General features: G+C 44.7%; 1 protein-coding gene across 6 annotated transcripts in view; it reads right to left on the reverse strand.

Annotated features, from left to right (window-relative positions):
* LOC119964422 (rho GTPase-activating protein 29-like) overlaps positions 1 to 26,128 on the reverse strand; it is a 128,811-nt gene that overhangs the window by 48,699 nt on the left and 53,984 nt on the right. For 4 of the 6 annotated variants that reach the window (XM_038793877.1, XM_038793874.1, XM_038793876.1 and 1 more), the window contains exons 4-15: positions 24,128 to 24,221; positions 19,265 to 19,337; positions 18,130 to 18,190; positions 13,535 to 13,672; positions 10,951 to 11,015; positions 9,601 to 9,711; positions 9,019 to 9,099; positions 8,691 to 8,879; positions 8,166 to 8,303; positions 6,032 to 6,222; positions 4,369 to 4,544; positions 2,141 to 2,266 (exon numbers count right to left, since the gene is read on the reverse strand). In XM_038793877.1, coding sequence (XP_038649805.1) covers positions 2,141 to 2,266; positions 4,369 to 4,544; positions 6,032 to 6,222; positions 8,166 to 8,303; positions 8,691 to 8,879; positions 9,019 to 9,099; positions 9,601 to 9,711; positions 10,951 to 11,015; positions 13,535 to 13,672; positions 18,130 to 18,190; positions 19,265 to 19,337; positions 24,128 to 24,221 — 1,443 coding nt within the window. Of the gene's footprint in view, positions 1 to 2,140; positions 2,267 to 4,368; positions 4,545 to 6,031; positions 6,223 to 8,165; positions 8,304 to 8,690; positions 8,880 to 9,018; positions 9,100 to 9,600; positions 9,712 to 10,950; positions 11,016 to 13,534; positions 13,673 to 18,129; positions 18,191 to 19,264; positions 19,338 to 24,127; positions 24,222 to 24,479; positions 25,587 to 26,128 lie in introns of those variants that run through there. The other 2 variants (XM_038793878.1, XM_038793879.1) reach the window with 2 other exon arrangements.

Genomic DNA, 26,128 nt, shown 5'->3' on the forward strand with positions numbered 1-26,128 from the left:
AAGCCCAAATTTGTGTGAACAGATTTCTCCTCATCTTAGTCCTAAATGGTAATACTGAATGTGCTGTTAAAAAGCCAGTTACACGTAAAACATTTTAAACAGTGATATCATGCCCACGTCCCAAGGAGTATTACTATTTCTAAGTCTTTCCACCTTTAAAAAAAAAACTTCTGCTTTTCTATTTTTCCGATTGAAGTTGATAGCTTTAACATTATATTCAACGTGCCACATTCTTGCCCACTTAATTAACCTACCTCTATTGTTATGCATCCTCTTTTATGTCCTCCTCAGAGCTTACTTTCCCATCTAACTTGTATTGTCAGCAAATCTAGATCCATTACACTTGGTTTCTTTAACAAAGTCATTGGGCACAGCCCAATGGCCATGCTGTGCCAGAAAAGCAGCTCGCCATGGTGCAGCATTGGCCGATAAAAGCCGGGAGACCCTGCTCCCAGGACCTAACTGGCTCGGAATGCCTCGTGAGATCCAACATGATGTCGCGAGACTTAGCAATGTAAATCCCGACAGGGCGGGATCAGTTTTTGGCAGATCTGATTCCTGAGGCACCTGAGGCTTTGGAATTCATCCGCTTCGCCTCAGAGACCTCGGGCAGGCGCCATTCAGCACTGGTCCCCACAAACGGGTGCCCTGACATTACTGGTGCCACCTGAGCACCCTGGCAGTGCCACCTGGGAGCTAGCCTGGTACTACCAAGGTGCCCAGGTGGCATTGCCAGCAGGCATGAGCACGGTCAGGGTGGCACTGCCATGGTGCCAAGCTGACATATTTTGCGTGGACGCGATCAGGCCGGGGGTGCCCAGGACCTTCCCAAAGTACGTTAGGGCTGGGGGAAGTCGGGGATCGCTTTGGGATCCTCAGATTTAAAAATGCTGTCCAGGTCTCTTGCTACACTGGACCTCCCCACAGTACAAAACAGGGCTATTTGCAGCCTTGACCGTGCGTTCCCCATTGTAAAACGCAAGTCGCGTTGAGTAACCATGTGCTAAACATGCTCACTATGGGACTTTGTTCCCATTTGGTTGAATCGAGACCATTGATACAGATTGCAAATAGCTGAGGCCCAGGACTGACCCTTTTGGTACACTAGTTACAGCCTGCCAACGCGAATAATTCCCACCGTTTTCTGTCTGTTAATCAATTGATTATTATTGGGTGCGATTCAGCCAACACGTTGAGATGGGGGAAAATCGCTGGAGGGTCACAAATCTGGCATTGCGCCAGGCATCAAGCCGATTGCAAGTCACCCGCCTCACTGTACCCAGTGAGGGTGCGATCCAGATAACAATATTTATATGAATATTAGTATAATTTAAATATGCCGATGTCGCTTTCATCCAGCGCCCAGGAGTCACCAGACGTACCGGCAAGGCCTCAACCGTGCACCAATTAGTACAGGTCTCCACAAGCTGAGACCAGTCGTGATGGTTACTCAGATGTCTCAGAGGCCATTGGTCGGGGACAGGGCAGTAGTCTGGCACTCCCCCAGGCAGTAAGTCTCTTACTCCAAGAATGGTGAGTGATCCAACGATGGCTTCACCTCAGCTGTAACGTCAACCAAGAGATGTCAACCTTTTAAATTTTGATTTTTAAACATTCCAAAACAACGTGCCTGCAGGTCGTATTTGGAAGCTTTCTCAATTAATTGATTTTTAAGTGTCTTTTTTTAAAACATTTTTAATTGTAATGTTTAGGTGAAATGTGGTGAACATCTAATTCCGAGAGGATGGAAGTATTTTCAGTTTCTGCATTTCTTTCCTGTTAAACTTTATCAAATAAAAACCCCACCTGAACTTGTTAAAAAAAAAAGCTGGCTGCTGCGGCTATTGCCTGCGAATTTGCACAATAGGAGACGCAGAAGATGTTAAAAAAAAATTCTACGTAATCTTGCTGCCTGAAGGGAGGCAGAGAGCAGGTCGTGCCCCCCCAAATATTGACATCATGTGCTTTGGGTGCGATTGCAATTCCTCCATTTTGTCAGCAGCAAGCAAGGTAAGAGACAAAGGTGGGTCGCGAAGGTCGGCCGGTTGGTAAAAATGGGTTCCCGGAAATAAATTTTGAAAAACATTGCTCTAGAGCACCCAGAATAGAATAATTGTAATAGAAGCTTCTGGTTACACACCTGGACTAGCAGAGGGTGAATCCATGGATCGCGACTCACTGCTTCCTCCTCCGCTTTCTGAATCACTATACATACCGCTCCCCTGGGTGCCCAAGGGCCAAGCTCTAAATGGCCCATGATTCCGGACTGTTGCAACAAAAACAGTGAAGTATTGGTAATGATACACAATGATAATATTGCCCGAAGTCATATCCATGACACAAATCGATCATTTAATATAAGCAGGCAGCAAAATTACAGACCAAAGATAAACTATTTCACATGGAATAGTAAAACTGAAGGATATGTAGTAGCAATGAGCTACAAATGCAAGGTGGAGGAGCATGGAAAGATGCATAATTGATCTTTTATTCTGCAAATCCTCACGGAATGAAGTTTGTTGAACAGACCTAGAGGGGAATGGAAAAACTGACATGGAACTTTACCTTGGGCACATTGTGTCGATTAGTGATTTCAATCTAGTGAAGTCTGTAATCGGAACTTTATTTAATCTCTGCATGGGTCCTGAGGTTTGCCCATAGTAGACACTAGGTAATTTGGCAGGATAGGTTAACAGCAAAAGGCGGTGGGGCATAAATTGGCATTGGAATAATAAAGGGCTATTGGGGTGGGTGGAAGGGCATCAGGGCATAAAACAGCCATGAGGAATGGGTGGGGGGCAAAGGCTGGCTTGCAGAGTACGAGGTGGCATGGGGAGTGTCTTGGCGAGGGCTGGAAGGATGTTTCATGTTTTACTATTCCACCAAGCCCGTCCCTACAGCCAGCAGCCTCCTCAGTTCTTCCTGGGATGCCTGCCCTGACATTTAAAAAAAATTCAAATTACAGGGCAATTTAGCTGGGCCGATCCAGCTACCCTTCACATCTTTGGGTTTGTGGGGGTGAGACCCACGCAGACAATGGGAGAATGTGTAAACTTCACAACGAAAGTGACCCAGGAGATCAAACCAGTGAGGCAGCAGTGCTAACTACTGCGCCATCATGCCATCCCGCCTGCCCGGACTTCTAATTTAGTTCAAACCTTGGAGTGAAAATCAAAGGCTGGATTCTCCGACCCCCTGCCGGGTCGGAGAATCTCCGGGGGGGGGGGGGGGGGGGGGGGGGGGGGGGGGGGGGGGGCGGTTTACGCACGGTCCCACACGGCGGGACCTGGCAGGTAAGTCGACAGGGACGGTCCTCAGGGGGCGCGGGATCCGTCCCCGGGAGGGGCCCCCATGGTGGCCTGGCCCGCGATCGGGGCCCAACGATCTGCAGACGGGTCTGTGCCATGGGGGCACTCTTTCCTTTGGCACCGGCCCCTGTAGGGCCCCACCATGGACGGCGTGGAGAAGAGAACCCCCCGCGCATGCGCAAAACACACCGGTGGGTCCGCGCATGTGAGAGATCACGCCGGCCCTTTGGCTCATGCGCGAACTTGCGCAGTACCTTCGGCGTCGCTAGAGTGGCGCCAACCCCTTCGGCGCTCACCTAGCCCCCGAAACAGGTGAGAATTCCTCACCTTGGGGGCCCGTTGACGCCAGAGTGGTCGGCGTCGGTTTTCCCGCCGGCATGGGGACTTAGTCCATAATTCCCTTTGAGAAGATGATGGCGAGCCACTTTCTTGAACTGTTGCAGTCTGTGTGGTGTAGGTATGCCCATATTGCTTAGTGTTCCACCACCGTAGGTGCAGGACACCCTTCTCTTCTTCCCCACCAGGGCCTCCTGTGCCACGTTTGGGAACCTGTGCATTCTCTCACTCAGTTTGATACATCCTGAAACTTGCCATTGTGAATCAGCCAGCCCAACAGACATCTTCAGTGGAAGTGGGTACATGGAAGCATTTATACTGCTCCATGAAAATTTCATCTAAACCATCACTCAAGTGCTAAACCTGTAAGCGTCTTCTTTAATACGTCTAGGCAAATTCAAATTACAGTACTCAGCGTGAGGAATAAAGTTTTGTGTTAAAACTAGACTTTAAATAGACATGTCCTATTAGCAAAACACTCCTTCACCAATTAACCTCCTGGATATTTAAAATCAATTCAATGAAAACCTACAACTAGAGAAAGATAATTATTCTCTGAAACTCAAACATTTCATCAGGCAATTAAATGAGTTGAAAACGTGAAATATTAATGGAACAGTTATAACGGAGATGCAAGATTTAATGTAAAGCAATCAAGCATCATTATATAATGTTATCAGGCATTGAACATATTGCACAAGAAAAAATAATTCACTTAAATTACCTTGTAGATCAGTGCTATTGTTTAATTGTTTCTCTCCATTATTACTGGATCTAATATGAAGAGGACTTTCAACATCAAGTGACTGAAGAGGAAGATCACCCGAGGTACCCGAAGTCTGTGACAAATTTCCTTGTGATGAATGGGGGCTATTTGTTGCTCTTTTAAGAAATGAAAGCCTGCAGAGGAAAAAAAACTGTGAAAGGAAATATGTTCACATCATTTTGCTACAATCAATTTATTCGTATCAGTTTGGAGGTGAGGGAGAAATATCACTGGATGGATATCTCAATTTATCCCCAATAGGCGAAGCAGAAGTTAACGGCTGGGTTTTCACATAGTCATGGCGGCTCTGCAGACCTTTAAAATTGGCATTGGGGCATAGAAGTCCCACCCTCATTTCTGACAGATCCCGATTGGGCAAAGGAGGTGGAGTGTGACTCACACAAGGGAAACCCAAACTCAGCAGGGCCACTTGATCTCAGCTCAGAGTTCAAATAGACCTCATTCACGCTGTAGCAAGGGCCTTATCCTGCAGTGTGGGAGTCAGGCCTTTATGGAGATGTAAACGCTTATGAAAGTTGTAAACGATTATGAACGTTGAATAAGCAATGTAGAATTCTGATGCTGCCAAGTTATTTAAATCCCCACCCATTTAAAACTTTGGAAAAAATAACGAACAGCCTTCTTCTGCCGGTGAAAGTTGAAAAATCTGTTCTAACAATCTATTTTATTGACATTAATGATACCTTTTGGGGTAGAAGACTATTAATGGTTAGTTGCTTTCCACAAGCTACAATTAACTCAGCAGGGATCTGTATGTTCACGGATCGAGTGCCAGTTCAAGGTTACTAAAAGGTTAGCTATTTTTGATGTGGAATGTTTGTTTTGATAAAGGAATAAGTACTGGAGGTAATTTAAATGTTTTGAATAGACTTTCGTGAAGGGAAATGTTTATTATATTGACAGTGGTAATAGAATTTTAGATCTTCATTTTATTTCATCTCCCAACATGGCTCAGGAGGTCCTATGGTGTATACTGGGCAAGCTGGCATGGACGGTGGTAGCTTGGGGGCATGAGCTAGCATGGATGGGGATAAGGAGCATGAAGAAGTGTGAGGTGCCAGTGCTACTAATTTTAATGAAATGAATTGAATGAAGTTCCAGAGAACAGAGGTGGACTTTTAAACAGGCTGCCTTGGCACTCAGCAGCTCCTCTGGTCGTCCCCCTTATCCTGCACTCACCCTTCAGAGTCTTGCCACCGAAAGCACTCCTCGCTCTCCTTCCCTTCCCTGTCCCCTAGGTGTGCTGGGCCAGGAAAATCTTACACTTGAGCTATCTCACCTCAGCAGTGTAAATCTAATAATTCAATGAGGCCATTGGTGGTGGGGTGGGAGATGGAGATTGCAAGCAAGTATCTACATTCTGTACCACTGTGCCTCAGAAGATCTATTTGTTCCAATATAACCAACCCATTGTCCCACTCTTGCAAGTATGCCCCTTCCCCAACTTAAAGACTAACACTAAATACAGAAAGACTAGCATCCAATGCACTTTTTAAAAAATATATATTTATTCTTTCGTAGGATATGGGTAGCAGCATTTGCTTTACATCCCTAATTTCCCTTGAACAAAGGGTCGTTGAGTGTCAACTACATTACTTACCCACCATTTGATGAAACTGAAAACTGAAATAAATAAGGCTCCATAGCAACTTCCTCCTTTGGCAGACTTTTGACAAATTCTGAATACTGTTGTCCTGGCTCATATAGCTTGGTATTTTCACAAAGTGATTGATAGTTAACAGGAAGGGAGACCACTTGGGCATGCTGCATCTGAAACAAGTTAACTGTCACCTGAAAGAATCATAATTATTTTTATTGAAATATTTTCTGCAAAGAATTGCAACTTAAATCACCAAGTTTTAAAAAAAGTAACAAGATTAATACGCAAACGTGATTTTCAGAACATGGGCTGGAATTTGGAAGATGAAAGGCGTGATTCAACAGATAAAAATTTATGTCCGGTTTTGAGCGACTGTAGTGCCGAGAAACATCCCGCTGTTTTTTTTTTTTGCCTTGCTCCGCTGAGGCTGCACGTCATTTCCTGCTGGCAAGCCCAGCAGGAAAGGCTCCTCGCAGATCTGACTGTCGCGATCTCCCCCACCTCAGGGAAGCCTCTGGGAACGCCCCACCAACCTTACGAAAGCCCCTGGGAACACCCGATCACACCCCCCTCCACCTGCTAAGGCTCCTCAGGCCCGATCCCTTGGAGTGTCAAACTGGCACCATGGCACTGTCATTCTGGCAGTTTCCCTGCCAGCCTGCAAGTGCCACCCAGGCACCCTGGAGTGCCAGGGTGACCCTCTGCCCTGTCCCCAAACACGAGGGGTCTCCAATAGACTGGGAGACCCCCCCCCCCCGGTGCCATTAGGACTGGTTCATGTTTGTGGAAACCAGTACTAAATGGTGCCTTGGCGAGGTCTCCCAAGTGCTGGGTCTCAGGCTAGGTCCCAAGAGAATCCCGCGAACGCATATTTAAATGAGCCGAATGGAACATTTAAATCTGCAGATCTGCATCACTTCAAGTGAGGGTAAGGTCCAGAATGTGACATCTCCACTAAATCTCGCAAGGCGTTTCGAGTGTCACAAATCTCATGGAGAGGCCGTTCATGAGATTCTACGACCTCATCCAACCAAGTCGGGGACACTGAGGGTGTTGAACTGCACCCAAGTGCTGCCGCCGGTATTGAAGAGCGTGTGATTCACACTCCCATTGGGGGAGCTATTCAGTAAGGAAGTCAGGATATGCAAATAGAGCAGCACGCTGCCGGCGCAAATTACCCCGCCTAGGTTCGGGAGTCCGATCTGGACCCACAGCTCCATGCCAGTGAGGAGAGGGACACCCTCCTCCCCATGGTCGGCCGCAGGTTCAAGCTTGCCCTCCTGCACAATGCCTGGGAGCTGGTGGCAGAGGCAGTCGGTGATGCCAGCCTCATCAGGAAGGAAACAACTTGTGATCCGGAGGGGTGGGGTCACTGGTGAGGCCTCTGCCCTGAGGGGACCCAAAGAACCAAGGAGGGTGCAAAAAGGTCAGGGTGCAGGAGTCCTTTGATTGGAACGAGATCTGCCAATCCCCTGCTTGCTCTTCAGTGGGCATGACTTCTGTGGAGCTGCAACACTTGGTGGTCCCCTGATTGAGTCTGGCCACGCCCACCCTCTTGAAGAAATAGCTGGGCAAGGGTTTTGAGAGGGCCTCTGAGCATTCAAAGGACAGAGGGAGCACTCAGCAGTGTGAGCAGCCAGAATGCTGCAAGTAGCACCAGAGGGGTACGTTTAAATCACATACTGCAGCAATGGCGGTCAGAGCAAGGCCACCCCAATCCCGAGGGGAATCTCAAAGTCCACTAAGTCGCTCCATGCTACTGCCTCAGCCTAAACAGCCACCCCAAGCACGCCAATGTTTGAGGCTTTTTCAATTTTTTCTTTAGTCTCCTGCTCTCCCTCCGCAGCCCTGGCACCCAGGCCCACTTGTAAATTCTTGCACTACTCCGTGAGATTTCTGCCTAAGAGGGGTGGAACATGAAGCGTCCGAGCTGCTAATAATATTGAAATCCATGCATATGACGGTTTCGCATTGATCCACCTACACAGGGCGCAAACATTGATATCGCCGCCAGTGAGGGAACGGAGCATGGTGTCGGAATCGCTGTTGGGTGCTAAACTACCCACGATTCTCCACCTAACCACGATTCGCGTTTCTGGCATCATGAAGCGGAAAATCCAGACCATGGTCTTACCGATTTTAAGGTGAGATCACACTGGTAGACTAGTTCACGTAGTTGTGTCAGTATATCACTCTTGATGTTTTCCATATTGCTTCGTTTTTCATTGGCATCTGAAATAGAAGCTTTGAAATGTTCTTCAGCTTCTTCAGCCTGCAAAAACATATTTTAAAATTATAAATCCTGCATGAATCCAGTCATTATTGCCCTAATGTCAAAAGTAACTGGGTCTTTAAGGCAAAAATCATGTTACAAAAATTAAATTGCATCCATTTAAATTGGGAATGTTTGGATGGAATCTTAATTCTACATCTCAGAATGATGATAGCTTCAGTTAGCATTTGAAATGATCAAACTGTTGTTAACACTTAATAAACACTTAACACTGTCGAGTTAAGTAAATTCTAAAGCATGTAATTCAAATCTTCAGTCTATAACCTTAAATTGAGTTATGCAGCATTCTTAAAAAGCTACAAAAAAGTGGTTACATTTACTCTGGGAGAAAACATTCTGTAGGTTTTAATATGGCTGAAAAGTTACTTTTTGTAGAGCATCTTCTTCCAGTTTTCTTTTTTTTTCAAGATGTCTGTTGTAATTTCCAGTTGGTCCACTACTTAAAGTCAAATGTTCTTCTTCGGCTCGAATTGTAGAAGACCTTGCCTTCTCATATTCTTCTTGGCGTTGAATGTACAATAGATTCGCTTTCCTATGGGATGTTTCTGCCTCATGCTGTCAAGCACATAAAAGGTTTTTAATGTTTAACGGATAGGTAAGTCTTAAAAAAAAAACAATTAATGAGGAATACTCCAGAAAGATGTTTTATTAATCATACTTAAGGAAAGGTTAAAGCTCATCTTAAAGGCTGTACCATTTTCCTTTGCTCTCGCTGCCACTGCTCTTTAATTTCTTTACGCTGCTTATCCAGTTCATTTCTTCGCAACAGAAGTGGCTGTGAAACATTTAACAAAGTTGTCTTTTATACCATAGCTGGCAACCTTTTGATTTTTAAAGATATTAATGGATTCAGCTGACTATATTTCAAGAGTCAAACTGCAATTCCAAATGTTGATAAATGCAGATGAGTAATCCCAAAGGTTATACAAGATATCAGGCTAATTTTGTACACCCAATTCTCCTGTATACACTATACCTTCTATCACTTGCCTATTAATTCAAGGAATGTCATAGGGACACCAAAAAAGTAAAGAATGAAAAACAGAAATGAAAATCATCCATTCCCAAAAATATGGAAAGGTTTGAAAGCTTAGGGTTAACCTACAAGTTATTTAAGAAAGAGACTTGAAATAAAAGTCATGATTCAGTATTCAGTGACTGCAATGGACAACTGGTATTATGAAATACAAGTAAATATTTACTTGCAATCGTAAAGTAGTAACCATTCTCCACAATGAACTTGGCAAAAGAAATACAGAACCTGTAAAAATCTCACCTGAATAAACTTATTTGATTGAAGGCTTGCTCCAGTTTGCAGAAGAGTCTGGCTATACTCAATATCATATTCGAAAGCAGACACATACACCGATTGAAATGGCATGTACACCTATTCAAAAAGAATTACAATTTTTAGTCAGAGGACCATTAGTTCACCTCTCTTTTTCCTAAGTGGTAGTTGATCAAGTATGTCAGATAGATCTACAGGGAGCCGTTTACACCACGCGCCCACCACCCACCCCCAACCTACCTCCCGGAAACATTGCTGCGGAGAATCTGATAAGAGCCTTCCTTAATTGTTTCAGAATGGCACTTCTACCCCGATCTGGGAGAAAACCCCACCTTAGCAAGCTGCCATCCAACGTGATTGACTGGTGGCTCTGTAGTCCCAGCAGCACCAAGATTGTGTGGTAGTCAGTACTTTAAAAAAAAAATTTAGAGTACCCAATTATTTTTTCCAATTAAGGGGCAATTTAGCGTGGCCAATCTTTTGGGTTGTGGGGGTGAAACCCATGCAGACACGGGGAGAATGTGCAAACTCCTCACGGACAGTGACCCAGAGCCGGGGTTTGAACCCGGGTCCTCAGCGCCGTAGGCAGCAATGCTAACCACTGTGCCACCGTGATGCCCTTGTGGTAGTGAGTACTGAGACTACTGGCAGCCCCCACAAAGACCGATGGAGCCCAGATTCAATGACAAATGGGTTTTTGGACAAGCCTGACTGCCAGATCTCAGCAAGGAGGGCTAAAGAGATGTGAGCAGCTAGGTTTGAAAGGCCAGGGTGAAAAGAGTTAAAGGACTGATCCATTTTTTTTATTTGACGGGGGTTTCCCCAGTGTCAAAGGCGACCTCCCAAAGGAGGTAATCACCCCGCTCCCTTCCTGCCAGACGGCTGTCCACTCAATGGAAACTGCTGGGTTACCCACTTCTCATTGGCCACTTAAAGGGCCTCAATAGGTCTAAGGGCAGGTGGGCTGCCTGGAACCTTCCCTGCCCACTAGAAGGAAGACAGGTTGGGAGGAGAGTGGAGCAGTAAAATTCAGCCCCGTGAATCTGAATGAATGCAGAAACTGATCTATTTTCCATCTGAAACCTCATCAAATCTCTTGTTTTGAGTTATTGCACACAGTATCACTGTCCATGCATTCAAGAAAGTTGATCTGATGTGTTTTTTCGTTTACCCTGAATGTATGTACTCCTACCCCTCTCCCCCACTAATTGTACCCGTATATGGCAAGAAAGTTGCTTCAAGAAAACATGAAACATTGGTAACTTGTTAAATAGCTTATTTTAGAACAGCACTTGCAGAAATAATATATTTTCCAAAATTAGACCTGATGATATTTACCTGTTGTCCAATAAAGGTTTTAGCTGTTTCTGCCAATTTCGTAAAGCTTCTTGCATATTCCATATCTGGTTTAAAAAAAACCCTAGTTAGAAATATATGCCCTGTATAAATAGCAACACGAGTGTGAGAGGATGTGGCCAACTGGGGACCAAAAAAATCATCTTGAAGAGACAAAGTATGGTTAGGATAATAAATTAGTACTTCGCAAGGAAAGGATGCTGCCAATGTCACAGTAAAGGAGGTTACAGTGCTGAAATGAGGTTTGATAAAAATATATTAAAAGCTGGTTGCATTCAAGGCAGATAAATCATTTAGTCCAGATGAAATATATTCTAGATGGTAGAGGGAAATGTAGGTTAAAAATTGCAGAAGCTGTGGCCAAAATCTTCCAATTTTCCTTAGATATGGGAGGGGACTGAAAGATTGCAGATGTTACAAAAATGTGCTCAAAAAAGGCAGAGAAGGATTACATAGGATATAGAGCACCAATGCAGTTAATTTAAGCCAAACAGTCCATGCTGGTGCTTATGCTCCATTTGAGCCACCTCTTGCATTTCCTCATCTATTAGCATATCCCTTTGTTCTCTTCTCCCTTGTATGCTTATCCAGCCTCCCCTAAATGCATTTATACTAATTGCTTCAACCACTTCCTGTAACAGCAAGCTTGCATTCTCCCACTCTTGAATTCCTGTTTGATTTTCTTGGTGGCATATATTGATGGTTCTAGTTTTGCTCTCCCCCACAAGTGAAAACACTCTGCATTGCTGTTAAAACCTTTCATAAATTTTAGAAACTCTTCTAGATCACCTCTCACACTGCTCTTTTCTAGATAAAAGAGACACAGTCTGTTCATCCTTCCCTGCAGTTAGGGTATTATCCTGGTAAATTGTGTTATTTTTTGTTTTATTTTGCACCCTCCCCAGTGCATCTACATCTTTTTTTATTATGATGGTGACCAGCATTTAAATATTAATGATCTGACCCTGGGAATATAGGGCACACCCAAGGTGGCACTGAAGTAAGGGAGAATAGAGAGAGGAAAGAAGGACGAAGGAGGAAGAGGAGAAGTTTAAGAAGCATTTTCCAGGAGACACTAGAGGCTTAGGGAGAAATTCCAGAGCTTATGGCCCCGGCAGCTGAAGGTATAGCCACCAATGCTGGTCCAATCAGGAGGCCAGAATTAAAGGTACACAGTTCTCAAAGGATTGTGGATTCGAGGACAATATGGAGATAAGAAGGGATTAGGCCATGCAGAAATTGAAATCAAGGATGCTAATTTTAAGTGACATGGAGATGCCGGCGTTGGACTGGAGTGGGCACAGTAAGTAGTCTTACAACACCAGGTTAAAGGCCAACAGGTTTAGCTTTCGGAACACAGCTGCACTCCGAAAGCTAGTGATTTGAAGCAAACCTGTTGGACTTTAACCTGGTTTTGTAAGACTTTTTACAGTGCTAATTTTAAAATCAAGGCATTGTTTAACTTCAAATCAGTCGGTCAATCTAGGCCAGCAGGCACAGGGTTGATAGCTGAACTGAAACTGGTGAGAGTTAGGAGAACTTTGGATGATGTCAGGTTTAGGGAGGTAGAATGCGGGAGGCTGGCCAGATTTGAACCCATGACCCCAGAGCCCTGTGCCTCTGTACTGATATGATGTGGACTACTATGATTCACCTGAGGAAGGAGCTATGCTCCGAAAGCTAGCAATTCGAAACAAACCTGTTGGACTTTAACCTGATGTTGCAAGACTCCTTACTCTGTACTCCTAGACCAGTGATATTATCACTACACCCATCTCCCCTCTTAACACGCCCAAACGCTGGAAAATAAAGCATGGATGAGATGGTAGTTTGCAAGGAAGGAGCTGCCAGGGGGCAGTTTTTTGATGACGGGTGAGATAAAGGCAGATTTAAAAGGAAGGGGAACGGTACCGGTGGAGAACTGTTAACATTATCTAGCTCAGGAAGGGAAACTGGGTATGTGTAAATTTAGTGGGAATGGGGCTGAGATGGTAGGAGGTGAGTCTCATGTATAAGATAAGTGGGCTGCACAGTGGTTAGCATAGTTGCTTCACAGCTCCAGGGTTCCAGGTTCGATTCTCGGCTTGGGTCACAGTCTGTGCAGAGTCTGCACGTTCTCCCCGTGTCCGCGTGGGTTTCCTCCGGGTGCTCCGGTTTCCACATAACACGGGGAGAAAGTGCAAACTCTACAGACAAGTCACCCAAGGTTGGAATTGAACCCTGATCCCGTGAGGCAGCAGTGCTAACCACTGTGCCACCGTGCCCCTCATATAGTCTGTAAATTATGATGGACTGCATAGTCTTCTGTGCTGCATAATTCCATGATAAACAATTACAGTGACTTTTTCCCCAATGGAGAGTTAAATAATTAGCCAGTATTACATTAAAGCATAGAAGTTCTATAATGGCACATCTAAATACAGAAATTAGATAAGCTGCCATTTATTTCTGTAGAAAGGTTACTGAATGCGCAAGTGACACAAGGGACATTGATAGTGTCGCATAATCCAGGCAACAGATTTACAATTATTTTGACTAGGAAGACAATACACAGTGAAGAACTTACCCAGATTTAACCGTTTTTCCAACCAGGCTAGAACGTCTTTGGTATACTTTGACCAGGTTTTTGCATACATCAAAGCTGACTCTATCCCACTGTCATTTTTAAGTAACATGTTGTCAACCTCCTCTGCTCGGAGAGCCCCTGAAAACAGAAGTGCAACAAGGAAATGAGGAGGATGAAATTAATTAAATTAAGATATTACGGGCAACAACAGATATGGTATGGTAGATTGTGAGATCCTATTTATTGTGGTTTTGAAGTCCAGAATGGGCGTGGATGGGTGGTGGTGAAATAGCCATAAAATTAGAACCAGACCTTTCAGGAATAAAATTAGCAAACAACTCTACACACAAGGGTCAGCAGGAGTTTGAAATTCTCTTCGGCAAACACCAATGGATGCTTGATCAACTGTTAATTTTAAATCTAAAATCAACAGTTTTTTGAGAGTCAAAGGTACCACAGGTTATGGGGCAAAGGTAGGAGTACAGACTTAGGTCTCAGACCAGCCCTGATCTTGTTGACTGATGGAACAGGCTCGAGGAGCTAAATAGCCTACTTCTGTTCCCATGTTCTAGAAACAAGCTACAATGTTTGGACTGTCACTATTCAATGTCATTATTGTGACCTTGAAATATACCTTAATGGAAGTTGAAGCTAAATAATGTCATGGTACTTTGGAGGCGAGGAAGGACAGAGAATGCAATAAGAAAATTATTTGATTGAGATGCACAAAATTGTGAAGGTCTGGATAGAGTGGATGGAAATGGTTTATTGACTTTCGCAGAGAAGTCAGTGACTTGGGGGACATGGATTGGCGGGTAGATAAGGAAAAGCTTTTTCACTTAGACAGTTACAGGGGTCTGGAATTCACTGCCTGAAAAGGTTCAGTAAGAGACAGAAACCCTCAACTTTAAAGGTATCTGGATATGCATCTGAACTGTCGTAACCTTCAGAGCTACGGACCAAATGTGGGAGAATGTGGGATTAGGCTGGGTGGCTCATTTATCAGCCAGCACAGACAGGATGGGCAAGTGGCCTCTTTCTATGCTGCAAACCTACTTTCTTTTTTTTTAATTTTAAGAGTACCCAATTCTTTTTTTCCCCAATAAAGGGGCAATTTTAGCATGGTGAATTCATCTACCCGGCACATCTTTGAGTTATGGGGGTGAAACCCACGCAGGGGAGAATGTGCAAACTCCACACGGGGACAGTGACCCGGGGCAGGGATTGAACCGGGTCCTCGGCGCCGTGAGACAGCAGTGGCTAATCACTGTGCCAGGGTACTGCCCTAGTGTGCAGCAAACGTTCTATGATTTGAACTGCTGAATCACTGGCAATGTAAAATGTTTACAGTTACTGGCTGCGCAGCATGCAAATATAATACAACTATATAATACAACTATACAGTAAAGATCCTAGGATCTGGATAGTCGTCTCCTTATAGAAAGTCTACATTTTAAGGTCAACAAATATACTATTTACACAGGAAATGTTTTATTAATGCATAATAAAATGTCTAATTCATTAACTGCAAAATTGGTCCCAAATGTTATATACTTCATTTCTAACGAAAGTGCAATATTTGCAATAGCCTCATGGTGACCCGAGCTAAATGATTTGGTATTCCAAAGTTACTTATTACTTTAGCTAACCAAAAATGGTTTGCTTCCAGTCATCACTGCATGCTGGCTGGCACCTCATTGTAGTAGAAGGAACAAGAAAGCGTCCCATGGTGTACCTTGCTGTGATTAAGTCACCTATCACCAATGTACTAGTGATGCACTTCAGTCATTGTATCCTGTAAAAGGAATTAAATTTATACGGTGCCTTTCATAATCTCAGTTTTTCTTACAGCCAATGAAATACTTTCATGATGGATACTCACCATTGTAATGTAAGGAAATTTGGTCAATCTGCATACAGCAAAGTTGCACAAACATATAAATGACAATTAATCTGTTTTAATGGTGTATGATGAGGGATAAGCTGAATGGGCAGTATGCCGAGATACCTCTTCTGCCTTTTTAAAGTAAGGTTCTAGGGACCTTGTATGTCTACCCTAGAGGGCAGATGGGGCCTGATTTAATATTTTATCCAAAAGGCAGCACACCTCGAACAATGTAACAACCCATCATTATTGCAGTGGAGTGTCAGCTGACATTATGTACTCAATGATTGGAGTATGGGCATGGACTCAACCTTCTGACTCAGAGGTGACATTGCTACCACGAGTCAAAGCTGAAAACTAATTTTGGACATGACCGGTGTTGATTTCACAAGAAAATAGTTTGCGATTTGAAATGCAGTTTCCATTTCTTTTCATTTTGCACATGGAACTACTACTTGATTGGTCATCTTCCAATGCAATCTGGACACTATTTTGAAGTAGTTATGTATATGGCTTGTATTTGTGTCTCAACTACATTATTCGTCACTGGCAAAAACATTTAGCATGCTGGAAGAATTTAAGAGGCCTCAAAGCCAAATAAGTTGTAGCTCACAAGCAAGTGAAGTATTGTGACCACAGAGGAGTCCATACGAGCGGCATAAAGAAACTAGTTATTTATTATATAAGTAACTACTCACACAGGTCCCAGTAGGGACTTCTCTGCTCGGCTCCTACTTGGACCATGCTTTTATGCACAGTGTTCATTGGGGTTGCTCGTACTCAACGAGGCTAACGGGGAGACAAATTGGTCCAACCCCGCAGGTCTCGTGCGGGTAATAACATGAATTGGAAAACACAGTTGTTTTGATATTTCAATTAAAGATCACCAATTTCCCCACCATTCTCCATTGCCAGTGTGTGGAAACTTGAGGTCCTAAGACATACTAAGTAGCAGTTGAATTGTTGTCCTAATATTAGTCTTCAAATCACCATCATAGATTATATATATTATTGACTGTTGGTAACAATTTGCAACATTGTCTTTAAGCTGCCCACCAATAAATATGGGGCACGATTCTCCGCAAATGCGGCGAGTTATAAAGGCTCCCGTGAAACTGGCCGTGTTTCACGACAGCCTCCGCGCCCCCTCCCGGGACCCGATTCTCCCCCCCGGGCGGGGCTAGCAGCGGGGCCCTGTGAACCACCGCATCGCGGCCTTAGCGACCGTCGCTAGGTCCGCGCGCCAAGCGTCATGCCGGCTGACGCGCACGATAACGTCAGCCGCGCATGTGCGGATTGGACGCCTCCAACCCGCGCATGCGCGGGGCCGTCATCTCCCTCGGCCGCCCTGTGGACTGATCCTGCGGGGCGGCGGAGGGAGAAAGAGTGCGTCCGTTACGGACGCACTGCCCGCGATCGGTGCCCACCGATCGCGGGCCCATGCCCCCCTTGGCACGGCCACGGTACTGCCATGCTAATCGGGGCCCTGGATGCCCAGAACGGGCATGTTGCGGCCGTTTTTACGACGGCAGCAAGCAGGTGTGTTTGCTGCCGTAAAAACGGCCGTAAAGGCCTGGGAACTCGGCCATCGGCCTGGGGAGAATCGCTGTTCGCCGTAAAAAACGGCGAGCAGCGATTCGTGTTGTGGTGGGCGGGGGAGAGAATAGCGGGAGGGCGTGAAAAATGTCGGGGACGCCCTCCCGCTATTCTCCGACCCGTCGTGGGCAGCGGAGAATCGCGCCCATGGGATCGGAGCAAGTTTAGGAGTAGATTGGTTTGGGTGGACAGTAAACTGATTAATCCTTGAACCCGATAGCAAGCTATCCACATCTAGAACGGGTTTAATAACTTTGTGATCAGAGCATTGCTCAGCTTTGGTAAATGTTGGGTGATTTCTTTGGGAGTGTAGTTGGTATACTTGCATCCAAACCACCAAATGGAACCTATCCAAATCCTGCAGTAACCAGTATGATTCATATGTTCTGGGTGAAATTGCTGAGAGTTACAGTCTGCCAACTACAAGGTGTGGAAAGAATAGATGATAGCGAGAATGCCAGAACAAAATCCTAGCAGATAAAAAGATCTATTTGATCCAGGATGACATGTGTGGGTTGCAGTCACTAGATCCAAGATTAGATATGATGCAGGTGTTGTTTTTGAAAGGTAGACATATGGAATTCATATTGCACTCAGGATAATATCAAAGATGGGCACTAGCCATATAATTCTAATTCAGATAAAAGACTCCTGGGGTCTCAATCAGGTAACCAGAACTTGCAGAAGATTCCAAGATTAAAAACGCAACGGCTTTCTGCAGCCATACAAACTCCTCATGTACATGTATTTGACTGCACTCAATTCTTTCTCACCTGGTGGTTAAAAATGAATAGAACGGAATACTGATAAAGGTGAGGGGAGAGGAAAAAAGGAGGGAAAAATAAACTGGAATCTAGCACCAAAATGCTTAGTAGATACTATATAAAAGACATACAAGATCACAAAGCCAGAGTGAAAATTTCTAAAATGTTTGGAGGAACAAATATATGGGGGTGAAAGAAAAAAGTTGTTTTATTTATTAACTACTTTTCACAGCCTCAGAATGTTCCAAATTGCTTTACAGCCAGCTAAGTAAATTCTGACATGCATTCACTGATGTCTCAAGCAATGACAAATATTATTGAAATATGAGATTTTAAAATGATTTTGATACCTTGTAGATCATCCTTTTCCTGAATTGATCCTCTAGATCCCATGGACAGATTTTCATAAGACTTTTAAATTAAAAAGAAACAATTAATCACTAATTTTACAGAGTTGGACCAGAGAGTAATTAAGAAAATGCACTTCAGAACCAGGAGCAGGATTTTTCTGCCCCACCCGTCCAGCGACCGGAGAATGCCGTTTGAGGTCAATGGACTTTTCCATTGTCTGCATTTTGTCCGTGGCGAATATGCGGCGGGTGGACAGAAGAATCCAGCCCCAGGCGTCAGCAGGGAAGTTTCAAATACAGTTGTTTTCATTTAACAGCTGTAACTCAATTACAAATAGCATTCCTTAAGATTGTAATAGATATCTTTCATATAAATAGTATGAAATTGTAAAATCAGTACCAAATCAACAAATTGAATCTAATTTTAGTTTCTGTAACTTGACAGCAGGGGCGGAGAATCTAACAGGAGTCCAAGGGCAGCACGGTAGCACAAGTGGATAGCACTGTGGCTTCACAGCGCCAGGGTCTCATGTTCGATTCCCCGCTGGGTCACTGTCTGTGCGGAGTCTACACATTCTCCCAGTGTCTGCATAGGTTTCCTCCGGTTTCCTACCACAGTCCAAAGACATGCAGGTTAGGTGGATTGGCCATGATAAATTTCCCTTAGTGACCAAAAAGGTTATGCAGACGTATTGGGTTACGGGGATACGGTGGAAGTGAGGGCTTAAGTGGGTCAGTGCAGACTCGATCTGCTGAATGGCCTCCTTCTGCACTGTATGTTCTATGTTCCCCAAAAGTTGGGATTTCCTGTTCCCATTCTCTTCGTTCCCACCAATGATGTAATAGGGCTCCCGCCATGAAAGATCTGGAACCCTATTATCATACACATTATCATTAGCTGGCCTCCCTGCTCTATTGTACCCCATGTTAGGATTACAACTGCTTTTGACAAACAGGGACCTGGTGAAGGCAACCCACAAGCAAGTTAAGCTGCCAGCAGGAAGAGAGTTACACCCGCGCAGTACACCGGCAGTGGGCTTCTGTTGGGGCCAAATGGTCTACTCCTGCTCTTCTAAAAGATCGTATAATCGTGCCACTATTGTTTCTTGCTATAATAATGTTTCTGTGAACTTACACGACTTCGCCCATTCAGTGGAAGTCCCATAGATGAACTATAGTCCACGTCTCCCATGAGGAAGTCAGAAATGCTGCAATCAGAATTGTTTGATTAAAATATTTGTTTTAAAGTTATATTTCTTACAGCTGACTTTCAACTTATTTCATTCCTTTTCTTCTGGAAAGTCAGTAATTTATACAATACATAATACATCTTGTAAGCTAATCATAAGTGTGCATGATTCAATTTTATTCATGGTCCTTTTTAAATAGATATTTAAATATTCCTTTTTACATTTTCAGCTAAACTCCTCAACATCTGTATTACTTTTCAAATACTGCTTTCCAGGGCATTTGCACATAGGTCAAGTAAGAATAACTGCCCTTGACATCAAGGCAGCGTTTGACCGGGTATGGCATAAAGGAACCCAGGAAAATCTGTCAATAGCAATCAATGCTGGCCTTGCCACTGATGCCTACATCTCTTGAAAGAATAAGGAAACATCTCCACAATTCTAAACTTAACTTCTCTAATCAGTGTTGCTGAAAGAGTTCAAATAAAACACAAGAGGTGTGTGGGATATGCAAATGTGACAATACACATGCAAGTACATATATAAATGTGGTTTTGGCAATGAATACAAGGTCCATTCCCGGCGGCTCCTGCTGTGGCTGGGGGTGCACGCACTTGGCGATCCGGGAGCCAATTTGCACGCGACGACCACCTCAAGGTCATGTAGGTGTGTGAACGCTTTCCAGGGTGAGCGCACGACAGCTACATCCTGGGGCAGTCAGAGAATCCTGGCATCTTCAAGGGACACCCCAGGATGACCAGGAACACACGGCCATGTTGGAGGAGTAGGACGACAAGGAGGGGCTCGAGGATGAGCCCGAAGAGGACCCGTGGGAGCAGCTGGAGGTTAGAGGAGCCCCCCAATCTTCTTAGCCTTCCATGCTCTGTCACTTTGTCTATGTGCCCCCAGGACACACATGGAGGCAGCCTGCTGCTACCATGTCCTGTGGCCTTTGATGTCCCTGGCAGATGTCTTCTGAAGAGCCTGGGGCCAGAGGGCCCCGGCCACCTTGGTAGTGGCGCATGCCATGTCGTGAGACCCTGTTCTGCCTGCTGACCACAAGACGCCCCATTGTCAGTATGTGTGTGTGTGGGCGGCAGGACACGACTCGGGAGTGTTGGTGACCGCCACTGTGTCCCCTTAGGACGGCTCCGGTTCATCCTCCAGCACTCCTCCTTCCGGTTGGTACCAATAGGGCCCTGGGGGTGGTGGTGGGGCACTAGGACAGAGGGGCAGCTGGATTGAGCTCCAGAGGCCTCTGTGCCATCTGGCTCTGCCAGCCCTGGCGGCTGCCCATTGTCTGCACCATGTCGTTGCTCTCAGTAATACTTCTTGACCGGCCACGCTGTGCAGTGCCTCGCCGATGTCTGCCTGCCCCTGGGACATGCCCCACAGCACACCTGCAAGGTCCACTTGTGATGGGACACTGCCCCCAGCGACTGGGAAATGCTCTGGAGAGCCTTAGCAAGGTCCACCTGTGTTAGGGTCACGTCACTGGGGCATGCAGTCGAGGCCGTCAGCCATGGCCGTCACTGACTGAGCAACGACTTGGAGGCAAGCACTCGTGCTGCCGATGTCGTGCTCCAGGTTTTCCACTGCACCCGCCACCCTAGCAGTTTTGGCCTCAGTGCCACGCATTGCCAGTGCTATTTACTGAACTCCTTCAACTGCTATGGATCTGCTGGAGTGTCGCTGACACCCCCCTTGGAATATCACGGCCGCACCCTAGCGTTTGTATCAGCTGTGGGATAACCTGGTCCAGACGCACAGCATCTGACTGGGACCTCCGACTGTGTCCCTCCCTGCCTCCACCTGATGGGTAGTGGCGGCACTGCTGAACTTGCTTCATTATTATTGGACGGCGAATGTGGATAAGGTGCGAAGAAGGGGTAGAGCGGGTTGGGTTTGGAGGAGGAATTTTGTAAGGGGTCCATTTAAGCGCAATGGTGACAGCAGCGTGGCCAATGGTTCAGAGTAGGTATTCAGGGAGTCTGGTGGCGCAGTCCACAGTGAAGATATGGAATCAGTTGAGGAGGCCTTTTAGGGTGGAAGAGATGTTGTTGTTAACACCACTGTGCAAGAATCATGGGTTTTGAGTCAGGGGGATGGATAGTGTATACAGTGGGTGGAGGGAAGTGGGGTTGGCCAAGGTGAGGGATCTGTATTTGGAGGAAGAATTTGCCAGTCTGGAGGAGATAAGGGAGAGGGTAGAGCTGCCGAGGGGGAGTGAGTTCAGGTATCTGTAGGTTAAGGACTTTGCGCAAAAGATCTGGAGGGGGTTCCCAAAGTTGCTGGGATACACCCTGCTGGAGCGACTGCTGCTTCCGGATGTGGAAGGGGAGGGAAGAAGGTGGCGAAGGTCAAGGAGAAATGGGAAGGGGAGTTGGGAGGGGAGCTCAATTGGGGAGTATGGAGTGAGGCACTGTATAGGTATACGGGGCCTGCTCCTGTGCAAGGATGAGCCTGATACAGTTTAAGGTGGTGCACAGGGTGCATGTGACTCGGGCGAGAATGAGTGGGATCTTTCAGGGGATAGCAGATGTGGGAGAGGGTTGGGCGGGGGCCAGCGAATCACCTGATAGGGGTGTTTTGGGGTTGTAACCTGTTTTCATACATGTTTGTAATAAAATACATTAAAAATAAAGTCCTTGGAGTGCTCCTGCAAGGTGTTCACTTGGGAGATTGGGGGACCACCCAAAATGGGCTGGCACCAGCCGATGGGGATCCTGCAGGAGAATGGGCATGTGGTCAGTGGGAGGGAAAAGGTCATTATGTCTGGCATGAGCAACTCATGTGTGACAGACCATCTGGGTGGGGGCCAGTGGATCCTCACCTCTACAGCGCAAGCCAATCTTGGCCACCCCTGCAACACCAGGGCCTGTTCCTCGTAGGGAGTGAGGACTCTAATATCTGGCACCCCGCCGCCCATCTGGGCCTCTCCTGTTTGTGGTTGGCCAACTGCTCCTGTGGGAACAGAGAAGGGTCATCGTGGGAGGTCAGGCGTGAGCACCGCCACTGGACGTAGGTGGGGTGCACAGGCACTGTTTTGTGCACAGGGGGTGCCAGTGGCCAATGCCAACTCACCCATGCGGTCTGGTAGAGGTTGTTGAGCTTCTTGTAACACTGGGTCCTCCCAGTGACAACCCCTGCACCTGGAGTGTGTCTGAATTGTGGGGTCGGTCTGTGCAGTGGCATAGTTGCTTGCTGTCTGGGATTTGCGCTGCAGGATCGGTTTAAAAGCTGCTCCCCCTCGTTAGAGGAGAGCTGCCGCACACGGTCTAGACAAATCAGTCTTTTCCTACATGAAGCCCATGGGACATCATTAACTGCCCTAATAAACATTAGGCGCCGGTGACGGCCTCACCAGGTCGGTCATCGGGAAACACCCGACTGTTCTGACTTGCTACCACACTTGAAAAACATTTGTTAGGGCGGCATGTGGCGCAGCGGATAGCACTGGGACTGCGGCGCTGAGGACCCGGGTTCGAATCCTGGCCCTGGGTCACTGTCCGTGTGGAGTTTGCACATTCTCCCCATGTCTGCGTGGGGTGAAACCCAAAGATGTGCAGGTTAGGTAGATTGGCTACGCTAAATTGCCCCTTAATTGGAAAATAAAAAAATAATAATTGGGTACTCTAAATTTATATTAAAAAATTTATATATCCCGCCCCAAATGTGAACAATGGCAACCCATAGGTTATTTTTGGAACTAAACAAATTTACAAAAGCAGAGTGTGTTTTTCACCGTTGAAAATTTTAAAGTAGATTTCTCATGTTCTGTCCAGTTTAACCACAGCTCTAAGCTTGTAGAGGATTTATTCAATGACACGGTTATTTTAAATTTGTGGCTATAACAGGATATGGTAAAGCAACAATCTTAATGGACAGTTACAAAATGCACGTATAAAATAAAAATTAAACTGAGAATAAAATTATTTTGACTTTGGAAGCTCTGGTTATATCGTTGGCTTATTATTCATGATAAGCGCTAACGGTGGTTTTCATAAGTAAGGACACTAAATTCAATATTTTTCATGGATCTCATAGTGACTAATAAAGTGTTAGCAGCCCTATGAAGTAAAAAGGACTCAATAAAGTTACTGCTAAAACTGAAACCGAAATTTCACCTAGTGCTCAAAAATGCAATTTAAAAAAATAAATGAAACACACAAATGTGGCTGCTATAACAGTGTTGTGGGTAAAAGCTCCAAACAATAGCATTAATCCGTATGACCATTTAGCCGTCTGTGTTGAATTAATTTAACCTTACAATTATGCCATTATAAATGGTGAGAGACAAGGTTGGGATTTTTTTTTTTTAAATTCAGTTTGGGTTTGCATTCTTGAATGCAACCAGTGACGAGCTGTTAAGTGCTCACATGCAGATGTAGGTTAATAACAGGATGATTGGCTGCAATAGTTGAACAGCCTACTGAGATGCACAGTATAAATTCATGTTATACTGTTATGTCATACTTTAGGAAACAACTAGAGCATTATTAATGCTGGTCGTGCTACATCCTAACAAGAGTTAGAATTTACGGGAGAAACAAAAATTATGGCAGTGGGAGTTGAGAAAAAGGAAGAAGATGCACACAATTGCCAAGCAACCAGTTGAACGTGAAGACTGATGCAATACAATTTTTCATTGAATTATTATTTTTTTATATATAAAAGCAACATATACTTCAAATGACAGCTACAAAATTAATTTGCGGTAGTTCAGCTTTATCATCAATATTGTGTGTCTAACTATGGGTAAAACAAGTTAGAGAAGTCAAACTCGTTCCAAAAGTTGTGTTACTTACACATTACCAAATGTGAATGCCAACGTGTCAATAGAAGCAAATATTTCACTGAAATGTTCTCTTTTGTCTTCAATTACTTCATTGTAGTTTGCACCTGGTGGGAAATCATAGTTCATTAGAACAGCACAAGATAGATATTAGCATTCACTCCATGAATATAAAGGTTAAACGATCAGCATTATTACACTGAACATACCAATTAAACACTGAAGCATTTTCAATTTTAAAGCACAAACAATAAATGGTTTCATTGTAATCTGAAGAGTCTGTGAATAGCACAATCTAATATATAGCACTAAGTGGATCCTACCAACACAATTATAACCAAATACATATATAAAATACACCAAACCTTTTGTCATTCAAGCATAAAGAAAATGCTCATATCCACTCGGAACGTCTGACATACTGAAATTAGGACTGCAATCTTGTCAAAGCACCAGTTTCCTGTGTCACTAAACGTACTAACGGGAGAACAGTAATGTAAATAAGCATAACCAAGTCCTCTTTAATTAACTTCCTTTGAAGGAGCTACAATGCAATTTTCTTAGTACAATTATTACAACATAAAAAGCAATGCTGTAGGGAAGAGATTTTTCAGGTTCTATAAACCTGTATAAACATTCACTGTAAAGACCTTGATTCTCCAGAAGCTGCCTATTACAATCTAATGTTTCAGTTCCTTCCCCTCCCACTCCTCTACAGAAAGAGCAAACATTGAAGTTTGGAATAAAACTCAAGTATACCACAATGACCTAAATATCTGTCTGAATAACCAACTTACCCCTCAAATTACACAAGAGAAGCTAATTTGATCAATTAAGTTCATTACTTAGCAGAGAGTCACTATTATGTAATAATTACATGAGTTCCAGTGGATCATAAAAGCAGTTGCTAAAATCCTAATTTAGCACCTCACTTACAAAATGGTAACTGGTCAAACGGCACAGAATAAGTAAACTGGGTGACTTTTTTCCTGTTCCAGGAAAAGTTTTTACATTTAGCGCTTTGATCTCATCAAGTTTTGTTTTAAGGAAACAAACTTCCTGCAGTTTTGTTCAGATGTGAGTAATTGAACTTACAAATGTGAGCAGAATATCTGAAAAACAACTTCAGTTTGAATTTTAGGGAAAACTGTAATTTGTGGTTCGATATTTTGTCACATCTTTCAACTGCCAAAATTATTTAGCAAGCATCCAAAGTTTCCAGCAACTTCCTGCAAACTTCCTGAGTAGCAGATAGTTTTTAGCCAACTTCATAAACATAACCACACCCATAGTTTGTTTTTAAAATGTATTTACAGTACACACAAGATTACCAGCTGTGGTTTATGAATTAGAAACCTGTAACATCTTTTACCAGGTATGCCTCATCCTTTGCTAGTCTATTCTTACTTTGCTCCATTTTTCTGGTGTAAATAGAGGAGCATATGGCTAATAGACCAAGGGAATAAAACAAACAGCACGCCATAAAAAAAGGCTTCAATAAATCACAGCCCAAATCTTCTGGTCTCCCGATCGTTGGAGACTAGACAGACGACTGATGCGCCAATCTGGATCTTGTGGAAATTCTCATGCACAGGCCTACATGGGAAGTCCAGGAAGTTTCAACTTCTTTCTGATGGGCAATTGCCTGCTCCAGCGGGTCCTCCGTGAATGTCTCTGACTCAGTAAAAGTTGGAGACTTTGGACAGTTCCAATGTACTTCCCCAGATATTTCCCAGGATTGAAACCTAGTCAGCTTCCACCACTGCACCCACCCCCCAACTTCATCAACCCTGACTACCCTCCCTAACCTTTTTTGGCCCGACTACCCCCAGGCCCACCTGCTCCCTCACCGATTCAGTAACATTCAAACTGGACATTTAAACTCCCCATATGACATGAAAAAGAGGCATGTCTGGTCTTCCCCCGACTCTTTTCTGCTTTAACGGAGATCTGTTACGGATCCTGCACTGTGTTCTCCTGGAAAAGCCTGAAGTTCCTGGAAGAAATGTGGAGC

Source organism: Scyliorhinus canicula, chromosome 4 (assembly GCF_902713615.1).
Source record: "Scyliorhinus canicula chromosome 4, sScyCan1.1, whole genome shotgun sequence".
Classification (NCBI taxonomy): Eukaryota; Metazoa; Chordata; class Chondrichthyes; order Carcharhiniformes; family Scyliorhinidae; genus Scyliorhinus; species Scyliorhinus canicula.